Below are 13,134 nucleotides of genomic sequence, written 5' to 3' on the forward strand. Positions count from 1 at the left end.
GCCACACCAACTCCGGATCCCTCAATTTTCACCAACAACTTCCAACAGCAATTCATCGTATCTATCAATGGAATAAGTCAAATTACAAACAAGTACACCATTAATATTCATCAATATACAGCCATATACCTATCCCGCAGTGTACCTCGAATTCACGGCATGATCAAGCTCTTGTTCCGCCGCCAATGGCCGCTACCTGGCTATCCTGCAGCGTCAGCACGCAGATTCTCGACACAGACAAGCCAACCACTCATCAAGATAAAAGATGCAACTTTCTTCAGACATTATCCGATCTCTGGGGACAGCCAGAAGGAGAATCCCCCTCTCTATCCCAACCTAAGTTTTGAACTATTGCCTGTCGATAATGAAGCCAGGCGATCTGACAGCGCCGGAAATCCCCAGAAACAGCCGTTTTGGGCCGTAATCGGATCCTCTGATAGATCTGTTTTCCTAGAAATACTGTGTGGTCGGCATATATGCATACCACCTGCAGCCAGGTCATACCCCCTTCTCGCAACAGAGGAGATCGCTTTAAAGGATCCACGCCTTCGATTCCCAGGTCGTGCAATCCGCTATATCGGGTTCAATGGAGACGCAAAGAAGGATGCTGGAGGCGTCCGTGGTTCTTATCTCAGTGCAAGATATGAAAGCAGAAAAGAGGAGACAGACTTCACCGTTATGCAGTTTCTGAGAGGGCAGACATCTCTTAACCCCCTGGAGGGCACTGAAGACATACCTCATACCCATGACAAGCTATTGCATCAAGTAGTTGCCGACTTAGGGTTGCAAAAATTACTGGATATGCCATTGTCAAACCTGAGTAATGGCCAGACAAGACGGGCACGGATTGCAAAAGCGTTGCTAGACAAGCCCGAGGTGTTGCTACTCGATGATCCGTTCAGTATGTACTCCCATATCTAATGGTATACTCTAAGTCTAATTGAATATACAGTGGGTTTGGATCCTCCGACAGTCAAGGCGCTCTCCCCACTATTGTTCAGCATCTCTTTACGAGGTTCCCCGCAAGTTATTTTATCTCTTAGACCACAGGATACGCTACCTGATTGGATTACACATATGGTTATATTAAATAAGGACCATACTGTAGCCCTCCAAGGAGAAAAATGTGACGTGCTTAACCATCTGGAGATATGGAAAGCTGTTGCGCATCGGAAGTTGAATCTAATGTCAGGCAGACAGCAACTCCTTCCAAGAAATGAAGATGAAGAAAAGCAATATACTGCATTCTCCGCCCAAGACCGTTTGAAATATAATCAGGCAGAGATGTTATTCAAAGAACTCCGGTTTGAATCTGAAACTGCTCTGCTTCATGATCTCGAGATAATGTCAAAGCCTCCCAATTCCGGGCTAAAACGCACCAACAGCTATGGAGAACCAATTGTCGAAATGGAGGGTGTCAGGGTATCATACGGTGAAAAGACTGTCCTCGGAGGCTGGGACCAAACAATTGAAGGAAAGAAAAAGGAGGGCCTATACTGGGAGGTTCGCCGTGGCCAAAGATGGGGTGTTTTTGGACTGAATGGGTCCGGGAAGACAACGCTGTTATCCCTTATAACATCAGATCACCCGCAAGCATACTCCCTTCCGCTCCGTCTGTTCGGTCGATCAAGGTTGCCAGAAGCTGGTAAGCCTGGCATATCACTGTTTGACCTTCAGTCACGCATTGGACACTCCTCGCCTGAGGTACACGCATTTTTCCCTCGAAGTTTGTCGATAAGGGCATCGGTAGAGTCCGCTTGGGCAGATACTTTCCTATCAAAGCCGAAACTCGATCAGAAGAGACGCCTTGACGTTATTTCCGCACTAAGATTTTTCGAAGCGGACCTGAACGCAGACTTTCCTCTTGGAGCTAACCATGAGGCCCATGATCCTTCAGTTTCTTGGGCTGACAACACCCCCTTCTCATCCTTAGATGTGGCCCAGCAGCGTTTAATCCTATTTCTACGTGCTGTCGTCAATAAGCCCGAGCTGATTGTTCTCGACGAAGCCTTTTCCGGAATGCCTAGATCCTTGAGAGACAAGTGCCTGCACTTCCTTGAAGTTGGAGAAACATTAGAAGAAAGTACCGGTTCTCGTCGAGTACCTAACTTTAGTGTGTGGCATCTTCCTCGCTCGCAAAGCGATACGATGCATGAGGCTAGACATCGAGGACTGTCTGCATCTCAAGCTTTAATTGTCATCAGCCATGTCAAGGAAGAAGTTCCGGATGTTGTCTCGCACTGGATGAGGTTGCCTACAGGGTCAGAGAATGATAGAGGGTTAGTAGGACGTGCCAGCACTGGAACTTCATCAAACAGCTTTAGAATTGGTACTTTGAAGGATAACCAAACTATTTCTGGGGATGCATGGGATGAGATTTGGGCATAAATCTAGCAAAATTAATAGAGATGGTGTAGAGTCGATAGAGTAACACTGAAATTATAGGCATGTATATCAGGTTGTTTCATCAAGCGTTACACGGGTATTAAATCGAGATAATATGCAATTGATAAATTCTTCACACGGATGCTATAAGTCAAGTTCACTCTGTTGGGGTGCTATTCGGGGATTTGACGACGAGTCCTTCAACACGGATCATATCTTTAAAATCCACTCCGACCTCTGAAAGTGAGCTGGCATGTTGATATACTATCTCCATGCATTTCTCCCACACGGGGTTGCTGGGTTCAACACTGCTAAGCTGACGGCTTAGAGTAGCGTTAAAGTCGTCCAAATGATCCTTGCCCCATTTAATGCTGGCACTGGACATGGGTGATGGGAAACATTGCTGATAGATGGCGATCGTGTTCCGAATCATGGTGAAGTAAACAAACGAAATTTGGAAAATATATAACAGCAGGTCACCTTCAAATACGCAGTGTCTGGACGAGTGTTAGTGCGAAGGAGTAAGGTAAACGTTTACAAGAATGATTACACGGAGCATACCTAGCACGTTTGGTTATTATTTGGCTCCTGGCATTGAGGTAAGCTTCACGAGCTCGATCATCATAACCCAGCCGAGTCAACCAGGCAACATTTGTCTTTGTAACATTCATAAAAGAGTTGGTGTCGACTAGGGCTCGAAGGAGAATTTCGGCAAGCTTGTTTGCCCTAGAATCTACTCCGGAGTTAATGGCATCCTGAGCGGTTTGATTCCCTTTCAGTCCTTTTGCAATTTTTCGAAGTTTCTCGACTCGCGAAACAGCAGTTTCAAACACTTGGATTGCGATGTCAATATCAAGCTCATCAAGTTGGCCTTCCACCCATCTCATGTTCTGTTGCTTTCCGTCGACATCAATCAAAACTTCTAGTTTATCACGAGGGTCCATGGTATCTAGAAATTCAGAATGCCGGCGAGATGCAGGCTGATTGTTGTTCATCAGTGCCTCCCGGGATTTGGCAGCAACCTCTGCTTCTGATTTCAGACTTTTACGGAGCTCCTCCAGCGTCTTTCGGAAAGTCATGACCAGATCGTTCTTAGCCTTGTTATTTCGCTGGTCATGGCGATATGTAAAGGAGCTTTGGCCATAACGAATGTTAACGGCATTTGGCACGCCACGTTCATCCATATCTTCGCCAGAATTTAAGCCAGATCCAAGGTCAATCAAGTCGATATCCTGTAGTGGCCAGCACTCTTCTGCTACCAGTTTTGTTGGAACAGAAACGGACTTCCCGTTAGCAGTATTTGGATCCACTCGCTTTCTTTTCTTTGCAGCGATGAGCAGATGATCATTGAGAAGAACAATATGAACCGGACGTCTTGGTTTCCATGTAGCAGAATCAAGTTCAACCCATTGGCTCGATTCCATGACAATGTGTCGTCCCGGGATTGCTGGAAGATACTTTTGAGAACGTTCAACGTTCTTCCATAACTGCTGCAGCTGAATATTCCACATGCTCTCCAGATTAGCAATAGAGCTCCTATGTGCGTGTCTCCGACTTAGCGCATCATCAAAGCCCGGCTGTGAACCATTCGCTCCATTCGTTGTGTTGGCTTGGCCTAGAGTGGTAGTAAGCTCGGACATGAGGCCGCGAAGAGTGCTCATCTCCTCCCTTAACTTTTCAGCTTCCTTGCTGATTTTAATGAACTGGGTGCGGTTCTGATACACGCTCTGCTGTAGGTCAGAGGAAGTTTTGCTCTTTAGTTTCCGCAAGTCACTCTGATAGTCTCGTATGTCCTGTTCCGAGGCATGTTCTAACAGCCCGGTCACATCTATGCAAATAGGAGGGTATTAGCGCAAGTCGCTACACAAACGAGGAATCCAACATACAGCTTTCAATTGGTAAATTCGGGTTTCTCAAAGCATTCGCATCCACTCGAATCGGCTGTGCTCCCCCCCCGGATGTGGCCTCCTTGTCTGAGGCAAAGTGGTCTATAGGAGCGCTTGGAAGGCTGGGGACTGGAGGAGCTTCCGAAATGATGCCCGGGAGAGTATTGAATTTCGCAGAGTATCTTCGTTTAACAAGGTCCGAAGTAGCATCGCTGGGCTGCGGTTGGTGTCTGGCTTCTGGAGCCCGTCCTGCTGCTGGTGCGGCGGAGTTGTGGTTCGTGATAGGCTGCGGAGCACTGATCTTGGGGCGACGGCGGGAAGCCTTGCTTCGAAGAGTGAGGCCCTTCACATCCATGGCGACTCTGTCCTTTATTTCACTAGCCTAAAGCTGCTGCCGGCGGATATCGTAGTTGATATCGTGGTTGTCGCCGTTATGGTTGGAGTTGTTGTAGTCGTCGAAATTGACGTCGCGCGAAACCCAAAAGGGGAAGGCCAAAAAGGAAAAAAAAGGAACAAAAAATGATAAAACATCAGGAAAAAAAAGAGCTTCAATAACTTCAACTTTTCCATAAAAAGCCTTCAAGTCGAGCAACAAACAGCAAACCTACAGTCCCGAGAATTTTCTTTCCTTCTTGTCTGTCTGATTTTGCGGTTGGATTAATACCTCGCTTCATTTTTTGCTGTCGCTGATAGAGAAGTGCTGCTGTACCTTCGTCCCTTCGCCATCCCTACAGACTCATAATATACAGCCGTCGACAATGAGGACATCAACAATAGCGGCCGTCTCGGCCGGCACCATTATTACAGGATTGCTTGGTAAACTTTTCAGTTGTGCTATTGATGCTGTGTTTCATGCGGATTGTATAGCAAAAGGAGGATATGTGCTGACCTCTGAAATTTTCTGCTAGCCTATGCCATCTACTTTGACTACCGAAGACAGTCTGACCCCGAATTCCGTCGTGCTTTGAAACGAGACAACCGTCGGATGGCAAGGGCGGTGCGGCAGGAGAATGAAGCTCAAGGAGCACAGCAGATGGCGAAGATCAGACAGGCAGTTGCCGATGCAAAGGACGAGGGCTTCCCAGCTGACCTTGAGGAGAGAGAAGGCTTCTTTATGAGCCAGGTTGCAAAGGGAGAGGGACTATGCGCAGACAGTACGTTGGACAGACATCAACACCTTCTAACCCCCCTCTCTCGAAGTTCGGTTCTAATCTTGTGATTCTAGGCTCTTCGCATGTTGAAGCCGCTGTGGCCTTCTACAAAGCACTCAAGGTCTATCCTCAGCCCAAGGACCTCATTGCTATCTACGACAGAACCGTGCCAAAGGACGTCCTCGAAATATTAGCCGAGATGGTCGCCATGGATCCCTCATTGAAGCTAGGTGCTTTCACCAGTGACAGCGGCGCCGAGAGCGCCCACAGCGTCGAGTGAAGCTGTACAAGGGACGAAAAAAACAGACATAACGATGACGGATAAAAGACCATCTCCATAGCCGCACTTCTCCGAAATTCTCTCCATCTATTCTCTATCACGCGCGCCCCCTTCTCACCTGTCCGTATATCCTATTAGTAGCCGGATTTGGATTGATGGTCACTGGCCTCGTCTACCAGCAACCAGCGTCTGGTAATCCTTTCTTGTTGTGCTTCTTTTTGTGGTTTGGTCGGATTGGGGCTGTTAACACTGTACTTTAACGATACTTTCTCATGCCTGATAGGCTATCAAATGTATTATCTCCTTTCTCTTGCCTGGGTTCTGGTTCTAGTCATAGTAGTCGAACCTATACGTCGTACAGCCCCTTGGCCCGCAGACTCCTATAATAACTACCAGCGGCCACGACCCATGGTCCAAGGGAAGCATCCTGTGCTATTATCATTATTATTCGCTGCTCGGGCAGCGGCAACTTGAAACAGCCAAGATAGCAGGAAAGTTGCGTCCCGGGATCAATGAACCTTTATTAACGCCAGCCGGCCGAAGGGAATCCTCATTTAACCACCATCGCAGGCGGATCAAAATCACCCTCCTTTTCCTTTCGCGCAGTCATTCTTTTCAGAGTCGACCTCTTTGTTGGAGCGACTTGCTCGCTCGTTCTCTCGCTCTTTTCACTCCTTTGAAGCGGCCCTAAGCCCTTGCCGGTCCTTACATTTCTCTCTATTTATCTTCGTTGAACGAGATAAATTTGCTACTAATCTTCGATCATGAAGAAGGTGAGCGATACAAGAATTGTCCCTTGTTTTTATGCAATATATATGTCGATACTGATGCATTTGCGCCTTAGTTCGCCTTTCTCGCGTCGCTTTGCGGCCTTCTGTCGGCCGTTGCGGCTGTGACTCCCATTGAGGTCAAAGGCTCGCAGTTCGTGAATCCGAAGACCAACGCCCGTTTCCAGATGATTGGCGTCGAGTACGTTGTCTTGCCCCGTACAGTGCATTTACAAGAATGGAAATGAAGTCATGGGAATATCTGTTTAATGCGCGCTTCACTCGCAGCTATCAACCTGGTGGTTCATCTGGATATAAACCAGACAGCGGCAAGGACCCCCTATCCAATGCCGGTGACTGTCTGCGAGATGCCATTCTTCTCCAACGTCTTGGTGTACGTTCTCTGTAATACGTCATCATGATATCTACGGGATTGGTCATGCTGATCGCGAGGAATAGGTTAACACCATCCGCATCTACAACCTTAATCCTACCTTGAACCATGATGAATGTGTCTCCATTTTCAATGCAGCTGGTATTTACCTACTGCTTGATGTCAGCACTCCAGAGTATGGAGAGTACTTGAACCGTGCCGAACCAGCCTCTTCGTACAATAAGCAATTCTTGACTCGTCTCTTCACCATGGTTGAGGCATTCAAGGATTATCCCAACCTTCTCGGCTTCTTTGGCGGTAACGAGATCATCAACGAAGATGCCGCAAAGAATGTTCCTGCGTACATTCGAGTGAGTATCTACCCATTATTAAGATATTTTCCGTACCGACTAACAATGGCTGCAGGCTATCCAGCGTGATCTCAAGGACTACATTGCTGCCCATGCTAGCCGCACAATTCCTGTCGGCTACTCCGCTGCTGATGTCCGTGATATACTAAAGGACACCTGGAACTACGTTACCTGCCACTCTACCCTAGCCCCTTCTTCCAATGCTGATTTCTTCGGTATTAATTCTTACTCCTGGTGCGGCGACTCCAGTTACACCGAGAGTGGGTATGACAAACTGGTAGAGCTCTTCTCAAAGACATCTGTCCCGGTTTTCTTCTCAGAGTATGGTTGCAATGAGGTGAAACCACGTATATTCACTGAAGTTCGGGCTGTATACGGTCCAGAAATGACCAAGGCCATGTGTGGCGGCTTGATCTATGAGTACTCTCAGGAAGCCAACGAGTACGGCTTAGTTTACCTTGGTGGAAAGGACAATACCACCCTCCTTGTTGATTACGAGAGCTTAGCTGTCCAGTTCAGCAAGCTTGACATCAAGAAACTCCAGTCCCTCGACCCAAGCACTACCACTATCAAGCCACCAAGCTGCAAGCCCGGCTTAATCACTTCCAAAAGCTTCTACAAGATGTTCACCCTTCCATCAAGACCACCTGGTGTTCAGGACCTGATCAAGAATGGCATCAAGAACCCTCCGAAGGGTAAGATCGTCGATGTCAAGAAGACGAAGGCTGAAGGCAAAATTTTCAATAAAGAGGGAAAGCTCCTCAAAAACCTGGAGCTCAAGGTCCTCAAGAATGACAAAGCTAATGTTCCCGGAGAGAACACCTCTGGCACTCCTACCGGAAATGGCAAATCCTCGGACGGCTCCAAGGAAGAGTCTGGTGCAGGAATGAATGTGTTCAATTCTCATTTCGCCTACATTCTTGCTGGTATTGTTGTGCTAGGACAGCTCATTGCATGAAGTTGTCACGAATCCTTCAATTGATAACTAAGCCAAATTGTCAAGCTAGCGCTACTATACTAATACCTGAGATTGACTTACGACGTTACTTTCAATTATAATAGTTCGTGTGTATATGGATTCAACATTAGATTATTCAATCTTCAATAGAAACCCCCAATCTCTGGTGCTTCCCATTTTGGACCTTCGTTGAGGTCTGTTGTCCATAACTGGGGACAGGACTCAGATTTCCACTTAGAGCCTGGATAGGCCGTGTCTGCAGTATGTTTGCACATGAAACAGAGCACCAACCCACTTCTGCTGGTCCGATAGTAACGCGGCCCATATATTTCCTAGAGCCTTTGATCAGCGATTATAATCAGTAATAATTGCGGTGCGGAATTCTTACATGAAGGCACCAGGAACAGCCAGCTAAACTTATCGAATGATATCCCTGAAGAACGATCGTGTCGTCCAATTTGTATTTGGTTTCACTCCAGTCCCTCACCAAACTCTTGTTTTGGTGATATACAGCAATTCGGAAAGGAGTCCACTCCGCTGCTGGTTCGTCGGTAGTAGTGACAGTGCTCTCTTCCACACCGTACTCCAACAGTAAATTGACAATTTCCACAGATCCGCGCTTACATGCCCAATGTAAGGGTGACCAGGTGTTGTCAGTAAACTTGACGTCTGACGCCTGTGCTTCAAGCGCTACACGCAGAGTCTCTACAGAGCTACTGCAAGCAGCATGATGCACTATTCCGCGTCCCGTTATATCCAGAGATTGGGGATCAATTCCGTTATCAAGAAAAAATTTCAACACATCCGCATGGCCGCCTCTTGCGGCGAAATGAGCAGGATTTCTTCCTTCACTATCTTTGTACTGCGTAGGGCCGCAGATTTTGGCCAAACCTCGAATAAGGCTAAGGTTTCCACCATACGCAGCAGCATTCAGGAAAGTACCATACTTCTTTGGTACTGAGGCGTCTGTGTTGCTTTCCATATTCCGGATCAAATGGATAAAAATAACCTCATTGCCTCTGATAACGGCCTGCAGTAAAGGTGTATGTCTAAGTCGGCAACGTTTAGTAGGGTCAGCTCCCCGGAGGCGAAGTACCTGAACTATTTCAACCTGGTCCCGGACAATTGCCTCGCACAGCGGGCTAACCCCAAAGTTATGCTCAGGGTCCACGTTTGCTCCCTTCCTGAGTAGTGCTTTGGAAATTTCAGTGCAGCCCTTACGGATTGCACGAACCAACATTGTTTCGTCAGCCACATCTTTTGTCATTGAAGGATGAAGGTTAGGGCTTGCTCCTTTCCATAATAAGAGCTTCACGATGTTAAGATGACCGTGAAATACCGCCCAGAACAACGGTGTATAGTTCTCCGCTGGGTCGCGGACGTTTTCTGCTTTAACTCCTTCCAGAAGAAGAAACTTAACAACCCAGGTGTGACCATGAACAGACGCCTTATGCAATGCTTCGTCACCCACCCTATCTTCAAGGCTTACTCCTGCTTTAACAAGGAGTTTTACGATAGCTGTATACCCTCCAGAAGCTGCATCTCTCAACGCTTTACTTTCAGCCGTCACCACCGCGCCTTGGTTGATAAGGTACTGGAGAGTCTCAATACGCCCTTGACGTGATGCTTCATATACTGGGGTATTTCCGGATGATGGAGCATGGTGAATATCTGCTCCCTCTCTCACAAGGAACCTGACCATGTCAGTATTGCCAGCTTGGCACGCATAACACAAAGGAGTTCGTCCTGTCGACGTAACCGCTTTGATATTAGCCCCTTTTTCGAGAAGAAACTTGACAGTCCCTAAATTTCCGCTGGAGGCAGCCAGATGCAGTGGAGTCACCCCCTCATTATCAGCCATTGCGATATCAGCATCGTTGCTTATTAGACGCTCCAGTAACTTGATGTTCCCGTTCCTTGCTGAATGGTGAATAGTAGTCTGGCCTTCCTTGCTCTTCGTATCTAATTTGGCATCTTTTTCAATCAGATAGGATATAATGTGGTTATCGCCATTGGCGATGGCAGCATTTACCGCACTTCCATACTCACCCCCCTCTAAATTAACATCAGCTCCTGACTCAACCAATAGCTCGACAATTGGCATCTCGCCCCCAAAACAGGCCACTTGCAAGGCTGTCCCAAATCGCCCAGCAAGAGCGTCGGGATCCTCTCCATGTTCTTTCAAAGAGATTCTGGCAACATCCAGTAACCTGAGCCGGCAAGAATGGTAAAGGGGACCCGCCTCTACCCCTCCGACATGATTCTTCCATCGAATGAAGTTAGGGCTTTTGTGGAAAAAGTGACTGATTTGTCGAGTCAACTGACTGTTCTTCCCAGCGGCAAGCACATGTGTGTCGAAAGAAGTAGCTGCATAATTAAGGAATGACCCGTCATCTACGTCAAAAGTAGGCAAAACACTGCGGTCCCATACCTCAGGATAGGTAAGATAGCGAAGACAAGTTTTGGCAAGTATACTGTGTTGCATAGCTTGGCTGACGGAGCTGGACAACAGCTTGCCTGGACTTGAGATATTCCTGAAGTTTGCAAATTTCAAGAAAAGATATTCTTTAACTGAAGCGTGGACTAAGTGGATTGTCCCGTGGCCCTGAGGGATGTCAGTATTCCACGTCATCATATAGTTTGGAACCTCGATCCGAACTTCAATTAAAGAGCCACAAAGCTCCTTGATTTCACCATTAACATACTCTTCGTCGATCTCTTCGGGAAGTTCGTCCACAGGAAATTCAGGAGGTTCATCATCTTTCAGGTCGTCTACATTGTTCTCTTCCTCTCCCTCTTCTCCCATGTCCTCGTCGTCATCATCGCAAATGGCAAGTGCATGCGCCAACTCCGATAATTTCAGTGGTCTGTACGCAAATGTAGCCCAGCGGAGAATGGATATGGCACGGCGCCTTTCGTTAGCTGGGCGCTTTTGAATGTTTGCCCAATTGCGCTCATATATCTGATGGAGCCCAACTGGCATAGTTGAGACAATATTTCGAAGTTGTTTGTCGTTCTTACCACCACGCAACTGGTCTTGTTGCATCTTGATCCAAAGAAACATTCCCTCACACTTCTCTGCCATTTGAGTGGCTAATTCACGTCGAAGTGAGGCGCCTTTCTTCCCCAGTTTCTTATTGACGACGCTTTCTGAGTAGAGCTGAATCTCAGACTTGGTTTTAGACTTAGAAATTTGACACTCAAGCATAGTGGTCAATTCTTTATTTCCAGGGGAAGGGGAAAGTTCTTGGTTTAAATCAACTTCATCCCGGCTCACAATTAAAACCCGACATTTAACCCCCTTTGCCCGCTCTTTCAGTCCTCGAAGTAGCTGAGCTCGTTCGTCATCATGTATTTCGTATTCATCCAGCCCGTCTAAAACAAAAGTAAAAGGGGTAGTATCGGAGGCGATAGCTTTAAATAGTTTCCAGACTTCAGCTTGAGATGCTCTTCTGCCTGTTTCAACATGGTCCATTGCTTGTTGAACCAGTTCTAAATTCCGTTCATCGTGCCGCGTAGCTTGAGAAACCCACGAGCGTACCACGCCATCCGGATGCCCTCCTGCCTGAACATGGCTAGTAGAGAAGAAGTACGCTAACAGATGGCTTGACTTCTCAGTAAACTGCTGGATGATCTTTGCACATAGGACAGATTTTCCAGAACCTGCTGGACCACATATCCAAAGGAATTTGGCTGTTTCCCGAGGAAAATAGTCTGATTCCCAAGTCTTGTAAGCAGGCTCGGTAGTAATCCAGTTACAAGTACCATCAAGACAAGCTGATAAATGTCTCTCATATTGCTGCTCTGTTTCAGGGGCATCTAGCCACTCTTCAACTCTCTTCTGCGTTTGGATAAGAGTGTTCTTTCGTGTTTCTATAAGCAAGGCTTTAAAATCCTTAACAAGGGAATCTGATCTATCATACCGTTAGCTTTCCTCTTTAACATCCACAGAATAGCAATACCAAGGGCCACGTACCCGTCTTTCTCTTTTGGAAGGAGATTGTGCAGCGCATCAACAAACCCCCCAAACATTGTAACCTGGGAGGTGAAGCTTCCCTTTCCCCTGAGGGCCCAGTCAATTCCACCTCTAATGGAAGGCTTTGAACTATTCTTGCTTGCCCTTCCTTCACTTTCAGCAGGAGATATCACAACTTGAGGTACTCGCAACCGAGATTTTGAACGCTCTATCGAGTCAAAAAGCGTGCTAATTTCTTCAAGAACTAGCTTAACGGCCGACAATATCTCTGGTTCGTCAAGACGAACATGATGACTGTCTTTCAGGACTCCGTTCTCAATGCCAGCGTATGCCGCCCAGTCCTTTAGTCTGACCTTGTTGGCCTCAAAACTCACAACAGTTTGCCGTGACTGAGTCGAGAACTCTCTATAATTTGAAACTCGATCGAGGACATCCATGCAGACGCTGAAAAGGCCTGCAACGCCCATAACAAGGCCGGCAACCTCCATATTGAGAATGGTTTGCAACCGAATTTAATGTGAATGTACTCAAAATCAATCAATATATATTTCGATGATATGATATTAAAAATGCGAACCTTTTAAGAAAGGGTATTTACGGCGGCCCTGTTGGAGGGTAAGGCCCCTAACTGCTAAGCGCTGACATGTCTGCATGCGCAGGCTACCTTGCATGTAGCTTGCTGCCAATCACTAAGCGCTATTAGAGGTGTCCCGCGATGATAAAAATAGACTAGGGACGTCATTGTTAGACAATCTCTTTTGGCTCAAAGCGCTTATAATGATCACATATTCATAATAAAACATGTTCTCCTCGATGCAGCAAGCCCATCCTCGAAATATCAAGTAGGTTGTTAAAAGATGACCGGACGTCGCAGGTTTCCCTTTCTGGTTTAGTGACTAAGCTTCCACGACTGAAAACCTTATTAGATAATCGAAACAACCGCTGCGGATATTCTATTTTCCGCATTGCTTACATAATACAGGACAC

The 13,134-nt window shown here is 46.9% G+C and overlaps 5 protein-coding genes across 7 annotated transcripts; 3 read left to right on the top strand and 2 right to left on the bottom strand.

Annotated features, from left to right (window-relative positions):
• Window positions 1-159: 159 nt before the first annotated feature.
• On the top strand, window positions 160-2,388 carry TERG_01420 (uncharacterized protein; the record flags this gene model as incomplete). Its single annotated transcript, XM_003239387.1, has 2 exons — window positions 160-901; window positions 953-2,388. 2 exons carry the CDS (start codon window positions 160-162, stop codon window positions 2,386-2,388), a joined length of 2,178 nt encoding a protein of 725 aa, XP_003239435.1.
• A 154-nt stretch (window positions 2,389-2,542) lies between these two features.
• TERG_01421 (uncharacterized protein) lies at window positions 2,543-4,046 on the bottom strand (the record flags this gene model as incomplete). Its single annotated transcript, XM_003239388.2, has 2 exons — window positions 2,543-2,882; window positions 2,947-4,046. 2 exons carry the CDS (start codon window positions 4,044-4,046, stop codon window positions 2,543-2,545), a joined length of 1,440 nt encoding a protein of 479 aa, XP_003239436.2.
• Window positions 4,047-4,750: 704 nt separating this feature from the next.
• Window positions 4,751-6,147, top strand: TERG_01422 (uncharacterized protein). Of its 3 annotated transcripts, XM_003239389.2 has the most exons (3): window positions 4,751-5,087; window positions 5,180-5,425; window positions 5,497-6,147. In XM_003239389.2, exons 1-3 carry the CDS (start codon window positions 5,030-5,032, stop codon window positions 5,700-5,702), a joined length of 510 nt encoding a protein of 169 aa, XP_003239437.1. In that variant the 5' UTR covers window positions 4,751-5,029; the 3' UTR covers window positions 5,703-6,147. The 3 variants fall into 3 exon arrangements, with proteins under 3 accessions (XP_003239437.1, XP_047605418.1, XP_047605419.1); XM_047749291.1 differs by having other exon boundaries at window positions 4,751-5,425; XM_047749292.1 differs by having other exon boundaries at window positions 5,180-6,147.
• Window positions 6,148-6,466: 319 nt separating this feature from the next.
• Window positions 6,467-8,171, top strand: TERG_01423 (uncharacterized protein; the record flags this gene model as incomplete). The annotated part of the gene is made up of 5 exons (XM_003239390.1): window positions 6,467-6,475; window positions 6,547-6,671; window positions 6,758-6,863; window positions 6,929-7,213; window positions 7,269-8,171. The coding sequence occupies 5 exons, from the start codon at window positions 6,467-6,469 to the stop codon at window positions 8,169-8,171; spliced, it is 1,428 nt and encodes a 475-aa protein (XP_003239438.1).
• Window positions 8,172-8,314: 143 nt separating this feature from the next.
• TERG_01424 (uncharacterized protein) lies at window positions 8,315-12,635 on the bottom strand (the record flags this gene model as incomplete). The annotated part of the gene is made up of 3 exons (XM_003239391.2): window positions 8,315-8,503; window positions 8,560-12,085; window positions 12,148-12,635. 3 exons carry the CDS (start codon window positions 12,633-12,635, stop codon window positions 8,315-8,317), a joined length of 4,203 nt encoding a protein of 1,400 aa, XP_003239439.2.
• Window positions 12,636-13,134: the final 499 nt, after the last annotated feature.

Source organism: Trichophyton rubrum (assembly GCF_000151425.1).
Source record: "Trichophyton rubrum CBS 118892 genomic scaffold supercont2.1, whole genome shotgun sequence".
NCBI lineage: Eukaryota > Fungi > Ascomycota > Eurotiomycetes > Onygenales > Arthrodermataceae > Trichophyton > Trichophyton rubrum.

Bases quoted from the DNA above. Each gene is read 5' to 3' on its own strand.
- TERG_01422 (XM_003239389.2), top strand. From the start codon at position 5,030: ATGAGGACATCAACAATAGCGGCCGTCTCGGCCGGCACCATTATTACA. The intron at 5,088-5,179 runs GTAAACTTTTCA...ATTTTCTGCTAG, and splicing joins CATTATTACAGGATTGCTTG to CCTATGCCATCTACTTTGAC. The intron at 5,426-5,496 runs GTACGTTGGACA...TTGTGATTCTAG, and splicing joins AGAGGGACTATGCGCAGACA to GCTCTTCGCATGTTGAAGCC.